The sequence below is a fragment of the Lissotriton helveticus genome, chromosome 8 (assembly GCF_964261635.1).
Source record: "Lissotriton helveticus chromosome 8, aLisHel1.1, whole genome shotgun sequence".
NCBI classification, from domain to species: domain Eukaryota; kingdom Metazoa; phylum Chordata; class Amphibia; order Caudata; family Salamandridae; genus Lissotriton; species Lissotriton helveticus.
In genome coordinates, this window is record NC_136069.1 from 459,494,134 (window position 1) to 459,510,384 (window position 16,251).

Below are 16,251 nucleotides of genomic sequence, written 5' to 3' on the forward strand. Positions count from 1 at the left end.
GACCGGCGTCGACCGACGCTGAATCCGATGGGTACGTTTGGAGCACCAGTGTAGAACAAGGGCACAATCAGGCCAAGGGTGAGGAGGACAGCGATGGATCATGGAGACCCTCTAACTAACCAGTTGGAGTATTACCCGGACTGGATGGATGAACTGGGGGAAGCCAGTGGTCTAGATACTTCCTCAGACCTTTGCATGTTGTATCCTCCTATCGTGGCTACGGAGGAGGGAGCTTCTTACGCAGTGGTGTTGCGTAGGGCGGCTGAGGCACTCAACCTCGAGCTACCTACGGTGGCAGTCAGGACTAACCTCCTGACAGGTGTTACAGCAGGCAGCGAGCTCTTTGGAGCCCCTGCTGCCCTTCAATGAAGCCCTAACGGACATCCTTCTGGGCACCTGGTCCTGGCCCAACACAGGGGCTACTATGGATAGGATTATTGCCCGACGCCACCGCCCAGCCCCAGGCGACCCCTCTTTCCTCTCCCAACACCCCACCCCTAGGAGCTTGGTGGTCCAAGACTCCACATTCAAAGGTGCATTCTCTAACGCACCACCTGATAGGGAATCCAAAAAGCTGGACAATCTTGGGAAGAATATGATTTCTTCCTCCAGCTTGGGACTGCAGTCGGTAAACACTACATGTCTGCTGGACTGTTATACCTACTCTGTGTAGGATACGATGGTGCAAGTGCTGCCCTGTGCCCGGGCCATACTCTCCAGCGCAACTGCCGAGGAGAGAGACGCAGCGAAGTTTACCATACGCTGTGGACTGGACACCGCCGCCTCGCTAGGTAGGACGATTTTAACGTCGGTAGCCCTTCGATGCTATGCCTGGCTGAGATCGACTGGCTTTTCTGGTGATGTCCAAGCTACCCTTATGGACATGCCCTTTGATGGCCGTCGCCTGTTCGGCGACAAGGCAGACAGAGCACTAGAGCGCTTCAAGGACTCAGGGGCAAGTCCTTCGGCCTCTCTTCCTTACCATCACATCCTGCTTTTTGCCCCTTTCGTGGCTACGGAAGGGGTGCCCCGCTACGTCCCGGCCACAGGCCGCAGCAAGTTACCCAGCCTTCGCGCGGACGTGGAAACAACCGGAGACGTTCCGGGTAGGCCGGTCAACCAACACACCCCTCCCTCCCCCTCTGCAGCAGACTTCGAACCCTCCTAGTCCGACCTTTCAGGTGCCCATCAAACGCCAGTGGGCGGCAGGATTCGCCATCACCTTCCCCACAGACACACCACCACGTCGGACAGGTGGGTTTTGCAGATAGTCCAAAGAGGCTACAACCCCCCCCCCCCCCTCCAGCCATGCCACCTCAGTACCATCGCATGTTGGAGGATCATCTGGCCCTTCTCCAACAGGAAGTTCTGGCTCTCTTGGCCAAAGGAGCCATCGAGCGAGGTCCTGCCCCAGAAGTAGGTTGTGGTTGCTATTCCCACTATTTTCTAGTACCCAAGAAGGACAAAGGTCTGCATCCTATCTCGGATCTCAAGAAAGTCAACCGCTTCCTCCGGAAGGAGAAGTTCAAAATGTTGACACTGGCTCAGGTCCTGTCTGCCCTCGGCCCTGGAGACTAGATGGTAGCGTTGGACTTGCAGGACGCCTATTTTCGCATCCCCGTCTGCCAGCCCACCAGCGCTATTTGCGGTTCACGGTAGGCCATGAGCATTTTAAGTTTACCGTGTTCCCCTTTGGCCTTACCAGCGCCCCTAGGGTGTTCACGAAGGTGATGCCAGTGGTCGCAGCACATCAACCTTCTGGAGCTTCGGGCAAATTTGTCTTGCACTCAAAGTATTCCTTCTCTCTGTCCAGGAAGAGTAGGGTAGGTGTTCACGGACAACACCACTGCCATGTGGCACTGCAACAAACAAGTCGGGTGGGGTTGTGGACCCTAAGTCAAGAGGCCCTCTGCCTCTGGACATGGCTGGAACATCAGGGTATATACCAGGTGGTTCAACACCTGGCAAGTTCGGTGTACGCCTGGGCGGAGACAAACAGCCGCAGGTGCATGATGGATCACAAATGGCGTCTTCACTCGGAGGTGGTGCAAGGTCTCTTTCAACAGTGGGGAGAGCCTTGGTTAGATCTATTCGCCACTTAAGAGAACGCGCAATGTCAGCAATTCTGCACGTTGGAATTTCTAAGGCGGCACTCGCTCTGCGACGCTTTTCGTCGCAAGTGTAGTTGGGGTCTTCTAAACGCCTATACCACTTCTGCCCAGAGTGCTGAAGAAGATCAGGCGCGACCGGGCCCAAGTAATTCTTGCGACTCCGGATTGGGCATAAAGAGTCTGGTATCCCAAGCTATTACACATGGCCATCAATCCTCCGATCAGACTGCCTCTTCGGGAGGATCTTCTGTCGCAGCAGCAGGGGACGTTCCACCACAAAAACCTGTAAAGGCTCCACCTCCTTGCGTGGAGACTGAGCAGCGGCAATGGACGGCTTTCTCCCTTCCTCCTAAAGTCTGTGATGTTATCTTGGCAGCCAGGCGTCCCTCCACTAAGACGGTATACGCCTGTCGATGGAACAAATTTATAGCATGGTGCACAGCAAAGGCTGTGGATCCCCTTTCCGCCCCTCTTTCTGAGGTTCTCTTGTTCCTCTTTTCTTTGGCCCATCAGGGCTCTGCTCTGGGCTCTATAAAAGGGCTTACCTCTCAGCCATTTCAGCCTTTCTTAGGCTTCTTGATCAGACTTCTCTTTTCAAGTTCCCCGTTGTAAATCGCTTTCTCATCTTTTTCCTCCTGTTCCCTTCGTAATTCCCCAGTGGGACTTGAACTTGGTTCTTACGTATCTTATGAGCGCTCAGTTTGAGCCGCTACATAACTGTCCTCTCAGGCTTCTGACTTTGAAAACTGCCTATCCGGTGGCCATCACCTCTGCGCACAGGGTGAGTGAGCTCCAAGTTCTTTCTTCTAAACCTCCATTTCTGGCTGTTCATCCTGACAAGGTTGTCCTTCTAACTTTTCCTTGCTTCCTTTCCAAAGTGGTTACTTCTTTCCACATTGGTCAGACCATCACTTTGCCCACCTTCTTTCCACCACAGCATCATTCCCATTCCACCAGGGCGATGGCAGCTACCACTGCTTTGGGATGTGGAGTACCCCTTAACGACAACTGTCATACAGATACGTGGGCATCTCTGCACATATTGACAAAACACAACTGCCTGGGCAGCCAAGTCAGGAGAGACGGCTTCTTTGGCCTTTGTTCTCTTTGTTCTCCAGGACTGTCTGGTGTGAACTTGGTTTGCTGACCCACCTCGGGGGTTGGTATTGCTGGGGTATCTATTCTAAGGTAGGGAATCTATAACTAATTGTCTTTTTCAGATGAACAAGTTACTTACCTTCAGTAAAGATATATCTGTAAGGGACATAGATTAGTTATAGATTCCTTACCGCCCCACCCACCCACTCCATTCTGCGAACTGATTTCTAGGGTTAAGGACTTCCTTTCAGGGTCCTAGTTTTGTGCACCAGTGGTCAGTGTTTTGCATGGCTCTGTGCTTCTGGCGTGGAAAGTGGTGTACAGAACTGATGTCAGCGCGTTAGGGTGGCGTCTAAGTAGCTACTGCGACATCATCCCGGTGACCATGATGCCAACAAGGAGCCGACCAACGCCACCTTTCGACGCGCATGGGTAATGCGGACGAAAAACTTAGCGGATCCAGTCTGACGCCTGGGGGTAATTTCCGGATCTAGTCTGATGCGTGGGGGTAATTCTAAGGAAAGGAATCTATAACTAATTGTCTCTTTCAGATACGTTGGATTTGGCCCGTTGCCAGTGGTATGAAAGTCTTGTATGTGTGGTGCATGAATGGCATATGAATGGACCATAAAGCGGTTGTTGCCTTGACGTGGCTTTACGCGCATCTTCAGTAGTTCTGGTTTCACTATTCAGATACTGTGATAAGTATTTATGCTTTGAAGCTAGCATTTCTAGAGGTGCTAAAACCAACCAGTGTAAGTGGTGGATTAACTTTAAAAAATGTGTACAAGATTTATATCTGTGGCAGCAAGGATATTTGGTCACAACTGCAACATATTATACTTAATGTAAAGAAAATGGTCTGCCCGCCTGATATATATGCAGACGGACCAGCTGTGGCGAAGGGCATGGTTGCATCGTCCCACGTCCCTACTCAGTAAGGGCCATTTGCGGCTGACTGCTATGTCCGCTTACCTAATGCACAAGTTACTACTTGTGTAATGATATATCTGTAAGAGACATTAGTTAGTGATAGATTCCTTACCTTAGAATATCCCCAGGCGTCAGACTGGATCCGAAAGCTTTCGTCAGCAGTAACCCTGCACGTTGATAGGCGTCGTCGTATGGTTCCGCGTGCGTCGCTGGCGTCGTATTCGCCGAGATGACGTCACTGGAGCTACTTAGACGCGCCCACGCATGCTGACATCAGTTCTGTACACAACTTTCCGCGACAGGAACGTAAAGCCATGTAAGATACTGACCACTGGTGTATAGAAACTAGGGCCCGAAAGGATGACCTTAACCCCAGTAATATGTTCGCAGAACGTGGGAGGATGGGTGGGGCGGTAAGGAATCTATCACTAACTAATGTCTCTTACAGATATATTGTTACACAAGTAGTAACTTGTGCATCTGAAAGAGACACGTTAGTGACAGATTCCTTACCTTAGAATAGATACCCCAGCAATAACAAACCCCGGTGGTGGGTCTGCAAATAAGATTACACCAGAAAGTCACGGAGAACAGAACGGCCAAAGAAGCTGTCACTCCGGACCTGACTGTCAAGGCAATAATGCTTTGTAAAGGTGTGCACTGAAGCCCACATGGCAGCTTGACTGATGTCTTGCAGGGGGACACCACATCCCAATGCCGTAGTGGCTGCTGTTGCCCTGGTAGAATGGGCACGCAGCCCCACCGGAGGTTCATTTTTAGCCACAGAATATCAGACCTTGATACACAAGACTACCCAGTGGGAGATAGTCCTCTTGTGAACAGCCCGGCCTTTCTTGGCGCCTGCTTAGCCAACAAAGAGCTGGTCATTAACCCGGAATGCTTGTGTGCGATCAAGGTAAAAGGAGAGCGCGCGTGTTGTGTCCAGACGGGGGAGCCTCTCTTCCTCTCTGGAAGGATGCGGAGGTGGAAAGAAAGTGGGCAAGGTATGACATCGCAAACTTCATGAGGCAAGTCAAATAGCCTCAACTGCCGCCGCTCAATCTCCACGCATGTAGGTGGAGACTGGACAGGTTCGGATGGAGGACCGTCCCCTGCTGCTGCGACAGAAGGTCCTCCTGAAGAGGCAGACGAATTGGGGGATCGACTGACATGCGAAGTAGCTCGGGATACCAGTATCTTTGTGCCCAGTCCGGAGCCACAAGGATGACCTGGGCCCGGTCTCACCTGATCTTCTTCAGCACCCTGGGCAGATGTGGTATAGGCGGAAAGGCGTACAACAGACTGCAGCTCCACTCGCGACGAAAAGCGTCACCGAGCAAGTACCACCCTGGAAATTCCAACGCGCAGAACTGATGACATTGCGCGTTCTCTTCGGTGGCAAATAGATCTAACCAAGGATCTCCCCACTGCTGAAAGAGACCTTGCGCCACCTCCGAGTTCAGACGCCATTCGTGATCCATCATGCACCGGCGGCTGAGTTTGTCCGCCCTGGCTTTCAGGGAACCTGCCAGATGTTGAACCACCAGGGTGACACCCTGGTGTTCCAGCCATTGCCAGAGGCGCAGAGCCTCCTGGCAAAGGGTCCACGATCCCACCCCACCCTGTTTGTTGCAGTACCACATGGCGGTGGTGTTGTCCGTGAACCCCTGGACTACACTTCCCCGGACAGAGGGGAGGAATGCCTTCAGCGCAAGTCGGATCGCCCGCAGCTCCAGAAGGTTGATGTGGAGCCGGGACTCCGCCAGAGACCAGAGGCCTCTGATCTCCCGCTCTCCCATGTGGCCTCCCAATCCCAGGAGGGACACATCCGTCACCACTACGTGCTCCGGTTGGGGTAGGGTGAGAGATCTGCCGCTGACCCAATCGCGGTTCGTGAGCCACCACTGCAACTGACTCGCAGTGCCCTCCGAGATCAGGACGTGGTCAACAGGTTGCAATGATGCTGTGCCCACTGAAACTTCAGGTCCCACTGCAGAGCCCGCATCCGCCACCTGGCGTGATGCACCAGAAGGATGCAGGAGGTCATCAGCCTCAGGAGCCGCAGCGTCAACCGGACCGAAACTCGGGATAAAGGCTGAAAGATCGGAATCTGAGCCTGAATATCCTAAACCCACTGTTCGGGGGAAAAAACCTGAAACTGCGCCGATTCCAGAACCGCTCCGATTAAAAGGAGCTGCTGAGAGGGGTACAGATGTGACTTAGTCATGTTGATGGAGAACCCCAGCGAGTGCAGTAGGTCGGCCGTAGTCTGGAGGTGGGAGACGACTGTCTGGGGCGAGCCCGCCTTCAATAACCAGTCGTCGAGATAGGGGAAGACTGAAACCCCTGATCTGCGCAGATGAGCTGCGACCACCGCCATCACTTTCGTGAACACCCGAGGGGCGCTGGTAAGGCTGAAGGGGAGCACGGTAAACTGAATGTGCTCGTGCAATACCGTGAATCGCAGGTAGCGCCGGTGGGCCAGCAGGACGGGGATGTGGAAATGCGCGTCCTGCAAGTTCAACGCTAGCTACCATCTAGTCTCCTGGGTCCAGGGCAGGCAGGACCTGAGCCAAAGTCAGCATCTTGAACTTCTCCTTCCGGAGGAAGCCATAGACGCTCCGTAGGTCCAAGATAGGGCGTAGGGCTCCTTTGCTCTTCTTGGGTATCAGAAAGTAGTGGGAATAGCAACCACGTCCTACTTCTGGCCCTGGAACGTGCTTGATGGCCCCTTGGCCAAGAGGGCCAGAACTTCCTCCTGCAGAAGTTTCAAGTGATCCCCTGACATGCGGTGGTACTGCGGTGGCATGGCTGGAGGGGTCGCCTCGAAGGGGAGGGAGTAGCCCCTTTGGACGATTTGCAGCACCCACCTGTCCGACGTGATGGTGTGCCAGTGGAGGAGGTGATGGCGAACCTTGCCCCCCACTGGTGTCGAATGGGCCTGAAATGCCGGACTAGGAAGACTTAGAGGCAGATGCTGCGGGAGCGGATGTGGACTGACCCTGCCGTTGTCCCCTGGCACTGCCACGGTGGTTACCACGTCCGTGACTGCGTTGAGACTGGTTCTGCGGCCTGTGGCTGGCTGGCCATGTGGGGGCGCCCCTTCCTTGACCACGAAAGGGGCGAAAAGCGGAAGCTTGCTGGCGTTGGCCTAGGCCCAAGGACTTGGCCGTAGCCCTTGAAACGTTCCAGCGCACTGTCCGCTTTGTCGCCAAAAAGGTGACGGCCATCGAAGGGCATGTCCATGAGCGAGGCCTGGACATCCCAATAAAAGTTGGCGGACCTCAGCCAGGCGTGGTGGCGAACCGCCACCGTCGTTGCAGTCGCCCTATCCAGCGAGTCAGTGGTGTCACGTCCACACCTAATTGAGTACCGTGCTGCATCCCGCCCTTCCACCAGGGCTTGGACGAGCTTTGTCCAGGCCTCCTCCGGACACTGTGGCACGTCTGCAACCTTATCCCACAGTGGGTCTAACGGCCCAAAAGGCAGGCAGTGTTGACAGACCGCAGCCGAACCTCAGAGAGGAGAACAGTTTCTTCCCAAACTGATCATACCTTTTGGAATCCCGATCCGGGGGAGCGGTCGGGAATGCAGTCTGGGACGTAGAGACCTGGATCACCAGGCTCTCAGGGGTGTGGTACACGGACAGGAAGCTAGGGTTGACCGGAGCCGGGCGGTGGCGTCGGGCCACGTTCCGTCCACAGTAAGGCCTGTGGCGCGCTTGGACCAGGTGCCCAGCAGAATGTCAGTGAGGGTTTCGTTAAACGGCAGTAGAGGCTCCGAGGAGCTTGCCTGCGGTTTGAGCACCTCAGTGAGGATGTTAGTCCTCACGGCCGCGACAGGGAGCTCAAGAGCCAAGACCGTGGCCGCCCTGTTCAACACCACGCTGTAAGCAGCCCCCTCCTCCGAAGCCACGGAGAGAGGAGAGACGAATCCAGTGTCGGGTGAAGTGTCCAGACCACAGGCCTCCCTTAGCTCCTCTGCCCAGTCCTGACTCAACTGGCACCCCTCCCAGTCCTCCTCGTCATCCATCTCCTGATAATCAGGCAAAAATGATGGAGCCGGGTCGAGGGTGAAGGCCTCACCCGTTGGCGCCGGAGACTGCTTCGGTCCGACGCCGGACCTGGACCGAGGCTAAAACTGGGGTCGACGTCGTCCGGAGACGGCGCCGATAGCGACACTCTTGGGATCGGCACCAGTGGAGGAGTCATGAGGTCGACTGGCGACGGCCCAGATCCAGGCCTGGATCCTGCGGAGCCCTGCGGCGTCTGGACCCGGGTCGTCGATGGCGCTGGGCCGAAGCACCCGACCGCGCCGGGGCTGCTGGCCCGCTTGGGCTCCCAGTCAGACCCGGGGGGGGGGGGGGGCACCTGCGGCTCAGACGGAGCAGCGTGGGCGGTGTCGCCTGAACCACCGGCCGCATCCCGCGAGCGTCGGGGGGAGTCGGAAGAGCGATGACGCTTCTTCGACTTACCTGAGGACTTGGAGCCCGGCGAGTGGTGGTGGCTCGTCGAGCGGCGAGGACTGCAGCTCCGCGACCGGTCCCTCGACTTTCTCCTCGACCGGGACTTCGAGCGGCGCGGAGCCGACTGCCTGAGCTCGAGCAGCTTACGGGACCGCTCCTATCTAGCCTTTGAGGTCAAGGCCCAGCAGTCGGGGCACGACTAGTCATCATGGTCAGCCCGAGGCAATAAAGGCACTGACGGTGGGGGTCTGTCACCGACATCAAGCGGTGACAGTCCTCGCATGGTTTAAACCAGGCATCCCTAGCGGCACCGCGAGTCGAGGGTTGCCTCGAAAAGTGATCAAAAGAGATCAAAAACTTTTACTGGAGTACTGCTCTTCCCGGATCAGCGCTTGCTGCGCGGAAAAAAGAACTGACGTCAGCGTGCGAGGGCGGCGTCTAAGTGCTCCAACGACGTCATCCCGGTGATCACGACGCCGACGACGGAGGCGGAGCTGCAGACGATGCCTAGCGACGCGCAGGGGTACTGCTGACGAAAACTTTCCGGATCCAGTCCGACGCCTGGAGATATTCTAAGGTAAGGAATCTAACACTAACACTAACCTGTTTCTTTCAGATCTCTGTACTGGGGTTATTATATGACATTGTTCTGCATTCTGTCCATAAATTGTTCTTTTTGCAATTGTCACCCCGAGTGGGGCAGGTATGCCCAGACGTGGGTCCCGTGCTCTCCATGCCACTGGAGTCAAGCTATCCTGGCTATTGAGGGCTGAAAGCCCAAACCGATCCTAGGAGGCTTGTTTCCAGTCCAGGGAAGACCTGGCCTGGCAGTTCGGGCTGGACTATTCCCAATGGGCGCAGGGTCTAGGATGATTTGCATTTGGCTGTGTCTAAACTGAGGTGGCATGGTGAGCAAAAGAACAATGGCTTTAACCCAGCTCTCTTGACTGGGGGTGAATGTATGATTAATTCAGCATTCCGTCCATCATTTGTTTGCATAGCACTGCCACACACATGGAGCATCGTTTTTACCGGGAGACATATGGGAACTATGTGGCTCCCTAGAGATTTCAGAACTTGCAGTCGCATAAATTCATAGGTGCTGGCTGAGCTAATGTCCAAAAGCCACAGCTACACACCTGGCAAACAAATTGTCAGTTTTCTGCGGAAATGTTTGATGTGTCCATTTTGCGTCTTGGGCCCTTTCCTCCACGGGCACTTGGCCTACCCACACAAGTGAGGTACCATTTTTATCGGGAGACTTGGGAGAATGTTGAGTGGAAGGAAGTTTGTGGCTCTCCGCAGATTCCAGAACTTTCCATAACAGCAATGTGAGGAAAATATTTTTGGGGAAGTCAAACATTAAGGTTTGCAATGGATTCTGGCTACAAAATGATGCAGAGAGCAGTGCAAGTCATCCCACTCTGGATTCCTCCAGGTGTCTAGTTTTAAAAAATGTTCAGGTTTGTCTAAGCACTGCCTGAGCTAGGGCCCAAAATTCACAGCTACCCACTTTGCAAAAAAAAAAAAAAAAGTGTTTTCAGTGGAAAATGTGATGTGTCCATGTTGTATTTTAGCTGCTTTCTCCTACTAATTTTCAATGTTGCTTCATTTTAAGTTACTTGCTTCGGGAAAATCTTGAGGAATCTACACATATGACCACTTGATGAATTTGGTATGTTATCTACATTTCAGAACTATATAGCTTTCCTGGGCCACCCAAGGGTTTCATACTGGTTTCCACCACAGCTGAAAGTAGGTTGAGAGCTACCTCTTTAAAAAAATGGCAAAACTGTAGTTAAGAAATTGTTTTTTTTTATTCAGTCCTGCATTTCCTGAAAGCTGGGAAGATGGTGACTTTAGCACAGCAAACCGTTCGTTGAGCCACTTTTAGAAGAAAAAAAACCAGACACTTTTATCCAGAGCACCTTTTTGTTATGTTCCCTCAAAACAAATAATTTGTTTATATTGTGCCTAATTCCGCCCCGTCCCCTCCAGTGGGATCCACAAACCCTGGGTACCTTTAAAATCCCTAGGATGTTGTAAAAAAGGACTCAAATTTGCCGTGGATACCTATTGTGGAAAAAATGTTATGGAGCCCTAAGTTGGAACTACACCAAATAGCCAAGAAAAGGGCTCAGCATGGGGGGGGGAAGCTAAGCAGTTAAGGAGTTAAATCAGTAACTAGAATATAATGATTACATTTATAAATATTTCTTTAAAAAACATGCTTTTTAAATGTCAAAATGATTTTATTTAACATTAGTTCTGATGTGTGTTAATTTAAGTCCCTGCCTCCACAATTTTCTATAGAAGTATTGCCACATCTAAAACTGGCCATGTGTGGTGCTTGACTTACTTAAAGTAGGATGGGGGTACATGTACTACTACTATTTTGACTCCTGAACGGCTTTAGTAATTTTTGAAGTGTAGTTTATGAATGGCAGTGGGCTTACTCTTTCTGAATCCCTTCTTAAATGTCCTTAAACCTATCCCATTTTGCTGTATGTACTCACAATTTCCCAGCTACTTTCACTTTTAAGCGCACATTTGCTGGTATAATATAGGCGTACATGTGAAGATTGCCACCATCCTGGTGGAGATTTTTGCAAAGACAGGAGAGGTGGAGGTCTCCGTCCTTAGATCAGTAAACAACATTTTGTTGTACCACTTTAATACTACAAAATATAATTGTGAATAAGCCTCTTAGATATGAACCTTACTACCGACAGAGGTACAGCGCACACATTAGCCTACAAGTAGAAAATCAAACCTTCATCAGAACCTCTTTCCAAGTCCGAGTTTAAAATGTTAAGTGGTGCAGAGCTTTGGGGGGCATCCTGGTGTCAGACATTGAGGTATAGGCCAAGATCCTGTTTTAGCAAAATACTTCATCCCAACCAACTTGATACCTACAGGCTGCTGCAGATTATCATTCACTTCAATCCTGAAAAGCCGGTAGAAACATTTCCAAAGAAATCTTGGTAGGCTGAAGACGGCCACCCTTTTTACTCGTTATTTGGACAATTCTAGTATATTGAGCCTTACTTGCTATAGCAAGGTCTCCGAAACTACACCCTCATAGTGAAAATATGGAAAACGTAAGCAGTATTAAGAGGTAAAGAGAAAGGACTGCAATTCCACAAAATACATGGTCATTAAAAGATGCAAGGAACTAAATGAATGGCAATAAACGAAGGACCAAAACCAATGTTAACATTGTAAATTACTTAGTCACATTATGGTTACTCGTGCAGCAAGCACAAAGAAATAGGAGATAGTCAACACCTGCTTCAACATTTACTTAAGAGATTCCTTGCTACAGCTGTGCATTTGTATGGAGGGGAACATAATTACTTACTTATTATAAACACAATGTGACAATACTTTTACCTGAAAGGCAGTTCGTTTTTATAATAACGTTTTACTGTCTCTATCATAATGTATGTGCTGAAAAACACCTCCACATTTTAATTCAACGAAAGAAACGGTCCAGCCAGTGGATGTAATTAAAAGATAAGCAGCTAAGAACTTCTCTCAAAAAAACATTGGCAGGCATCTGCCCTAAACTATAGCCGAGAAAAAACATTCTTCAGAGATTAGGTGATTGGAATTATAACCAATATTGAATTCCAACAGCTAGTATCATAATAAGCAGTGCAATAATTACATGCTAAGGCTACACAAAGCATAATGCTTAATTGCAACTGTGTTTCTACTTGGAGTCAAGTTGGAGGAACAAGTACAAATGCTGTTTTACAACTTCCAGGAATATACGGCATATTACTTACCTTTTTATCCGAATTAATTAGTCGAAAAGCTTCAGTCACTTGCTGGGCAGTTGCCCCACCACCTACATCAAGGAAATTTGCTGGAGTACCACCATGAAGCTTAATTATGTCCATTGTGGCCATTGCCAAGCCAGCACCATTGACTGTGAACCAGAGAAAGAGAAGCATGTTTACACCATCCGCTCTTGAATTAAGAATGGCAACGAAATAACAAAATGACTGAGCTACACTCAACCACATTGAGCAGATCATCCATACCATCACTTGTTATCTCAAAAGCAAGAAGTTCCCAATTTCACTGAAGAGATACCCATCACAAAATAATGTTGTACCTTTAATGAAATAAAACTTGCAATGGACAATGACGTTTACTTTCTACAAGGATTTTAATTTCCTATGATCACATTGTGAGAAAATCTTCGGGTTTTCAAAGCCCCTTCCCAATCTAACCAATCCCGTGTGGTTTTGGCTTCTTACCTAGACAACCTATGTTTCCATCAAGTCCAATGTAGTTGAGATCTGCTGTGGCTGCCTGCCTGTCTCGCTCATCTTCCTGGGACCAGTCACGTAGGTCAAAAACTTCCTTCTGACGATAGGCCGCATTACTATCAAAATTAATCTTCGCATCCATGCACATCACTGGAGAAATCAAAATAAACGCTAGTTGGACTCGCTTTAAAGTTTTCGAAAGAAAGATCTACTTACTTTAATATACATGTATCTTATATGATTATCATGAGAATTTGGTAGGGAGCAGACCTCATAGGATACATTGAAGACCCGTGATACAGAGCAATGAGACAAAAGGATAAGTTCTTTTCTAATAAATCCAAATTCCTAAGTGAACAGCATTAACCTTTTGACATAGAGCAGAATATACTTCATATTTTTAATAAAGCTGCCTCTCTCTCTCTCTCTCTCTCTCTCTCTCTCTCACACACACACACACACACACACACACGCACACACACACGAGCATCGTGTTATCCTCTTAAATTTTTAGGCTCTTCTCCTTTTGAAATATATTCTCTGGCAGCAGGAGTAGGGAACTAATTTGAGTTCTGCACCGTGAAAATAAAACGAGGATGCGTGTTGTAATTTATTGAAGACATCTGTTAAGCAGTTTAATGTAATACTCTTTCAAAAGGGGATCTAGATTAAATTGTGTGCCCAAGTAATGTGCACTGTCAGTAAAATAAAACCAGTATTAGCAATACCAACATGGACAGCTTGACCATATTATGTAGAACAGTCATGGTGGTGCCAAACTTCCATGCATTCTTGTCACACAATGGGGGTCAATTAAGAAATATACACATTTGGAAATGCATCCGGTCTGTAATATGGAACACATTAACTTGCCAATAGACGATTAAAGAGGTCTGTAGCCAGACACTAAACACATATCATCAATGCCAGCTTATCAACAAATAAAAAGGAATCCCCATGGGGAAAAAGGTTTATAAGAGAAAGCTGAAAACCAAAAAGCTAGTAACTTGTTTAAGCATCCTTTGTAATTCTGGTCAGTGACCTGCCCGCCTGCAGGTATGAGAAGCAGATAATGAGAAGTTACTTTTAAAAAGTTATATAGGAGAGCAACTGTAATTTTCTTATAAAAGTGGAGTAACAATATCACAACTAGAAATGAATAGCAGCGGGTTGCTATACAGTTAATTCAGTCTTCCAAGTATTACACCAGTTTAAAATCTACATTTTAAGTGTAGTTATGAATTCACAGCTCTACTGTAAAATGTATTACAGTTGAGACATTCCGTCACAATTCCAGCTGCATCATGCAATAAAATTATGCATTTCTATGCTGCGAGTGCAGAATCAGCAACGTATGTAATTGTGCCAAATGAGAAACCATTGTGTTATGTTTCATACAGTACCCCAATATAGGCCAGAGTATTCCTCTAAACCTGTCACCTACATTTACTGTACCATTACACTACATAACGGGTTTTGGTATTGACCTTTTACCTAGCTAAGCACTGCATAAGATGTGCAGTTTTCCCTGAAAACTAGCCTCATTAATTATACATGAAGATTCTCAGAATCACAGCAGGATTACCATCCTCTGCATAATAACTATGTATGAGGGCCATCCCTTCCGTCATCCTCGTCCGACATGACACGTCAAGGTAGAAACCCCTGAGTGTACCTTTTGGGTATATATACACCATATCTTTGCCAGGGAGGCAGAGAAGAAAGACTTCCATGCAGACACACTAACACAAGACGCTGAGGTTCCTGCAAGCAGGCACTCCAGCTCGCAGTGGCATGACATCCCTCGCGGGGTGTCCATCTCGAGACCAAGAAGGGGTCTCTCACTTCAGGTAATAGGGTTGGCTTCAACCTAGGGGGATTCTTGGCTCTACACCTACATAAATACTAGGTAAACATAGGTACATCTAGTTAGGGTTGCATCATAGGAGTAGGCCTTATTCTGGTCATGTATTTTTATTCCTGCCTGTATTAATTGATTTAGCACCATGGTACAAATCTACCATCCTTTTACTCTATTGGTGCTTATAATCATTTATATCTGTTTCTGTCTTATGGTTGTTTCAGCACACCTATTTTACACAAGAATGACGCTGGTTCAACTAATGCTTATAGAAAACATTCCCTACCGTTTATTCTGCGAATTTCTCTGAGACAAAGTGAGCACTAGTGACTGAGCGAAAAGTACTGTACTGTTACCACAATCTCTGATGGGACAGAGTTGTCATGTTCGATAGTTGCCAGGAACTAGTCTCTCCTTGGTAAGATAAGAGGGGTTTATAGTGGCACTGTGAGCTAGCTGGTATACAGACTAACATACTTACTTGGTGGGGGTGCCTGGAATCAGTCTGGACACCAATCCCACAGTGTATGTTGACTAAACGTGCAGATCCTATATAGGTTTATAGGAACTACACAACAATTGCTTATTTATTAAGCTTGGAAAGTAGCATCAAACGCGCTACATATAAATGAATGATCAAACAGCTTCTCTTTTCTGCTTTCTAAACAGAAAATCAGTTTCTCTAGCCTGTTTAAAATAAGATTGGGAAGAAAATTCTCCAGTGTCCAATATTTGCTGTATGAAACTTGCACTAGTACAACTCAATAAAAGAGATCGGGTTTGCGCATTAGAATCATTTGCATGAGAGACCATCCACGCTAAGTCCTTGGGACAAGCATTGTTGCCTAGCAGATTTCCTAGTGAGAACTCCAGTGAGTCAGCCTTGATATTCCACACAGAACCAGAACTGAATCAGAGGAGACACACACAGAAAAATGTATTGGTCAATAGCTATTAATGAGAATCACAGAGCCGCTTCGCCCTGTGAGGAGGTCACTGTACTTGTTGGAGAAGGGACTCCAAGTCCCAGGAAGCCCAGAGCTTTTGCCCCGTACCTGTGCCTCCTTGCTGCAGCCTACATCAGCAGCTCGCCCTGTGAGGAGGTCGCTGTACTTCTTGGAGAAGGGACTACAAGTCCCAGGAAGCCCGGAGGTTATGCCCAGCACCTGTGCCTCCTTGCTGCAGCCTACATCAGCAGCTCGCCGCTCCTGCTACGCGGAACGCGTGCAGGCCGAGCCCGTCAGAGACCTGATGAGGCCGGGCTGGGACCCCCTCTAAACTCGACCATCTAGCAAGGTTAGTCCTGTTAATTCAGCACATATATCGTACGATTATTTTAGACCATAGTTGACTGTTCGGGTTCGGATATCAACATCAAGATGAGCAAGCATGAGGGGAAGAGGACGGGCGCCTTTCAAGGCAGCAGTGTTGTGGGGACGCTAGACCAATTCATATTAAGGGCAACATCCGTTTTGGAAAAAGAAATTCAAATAACTGAGCGCT

At 49.2% G+C, this 16,251-nt stretch overlaps 1 protein-coding gene across 1 annotated transcript in view; it reads right to left on the reverse strand.

Moving 5' to 3' along the window:
- Nucleotides 1-16,251, reverse strand: part of SUCLA2 (succinate-CoA ligase ADP-forming subunit beta) — a 498,521-nt gene that overhangs the window by 137,227 nt on the left and 345,043 nt on the right. Inside the window, exons 7-8 of the mRNA XM_078657329.1 lie at nt 12,876-13,037; nt 12,399-12,541 (exon numbers count right to left, since the gene is read on the reverse strand). Coding sequence (XP_078513455.1) covers nt 12,399-12,541; nt 12,876-13,037 — 305 coding nt within the window. The remainder of the gene's footprint in view (nt 1-12,398; nt 12,542-12,875; nt 13,038-16,251) is intronic.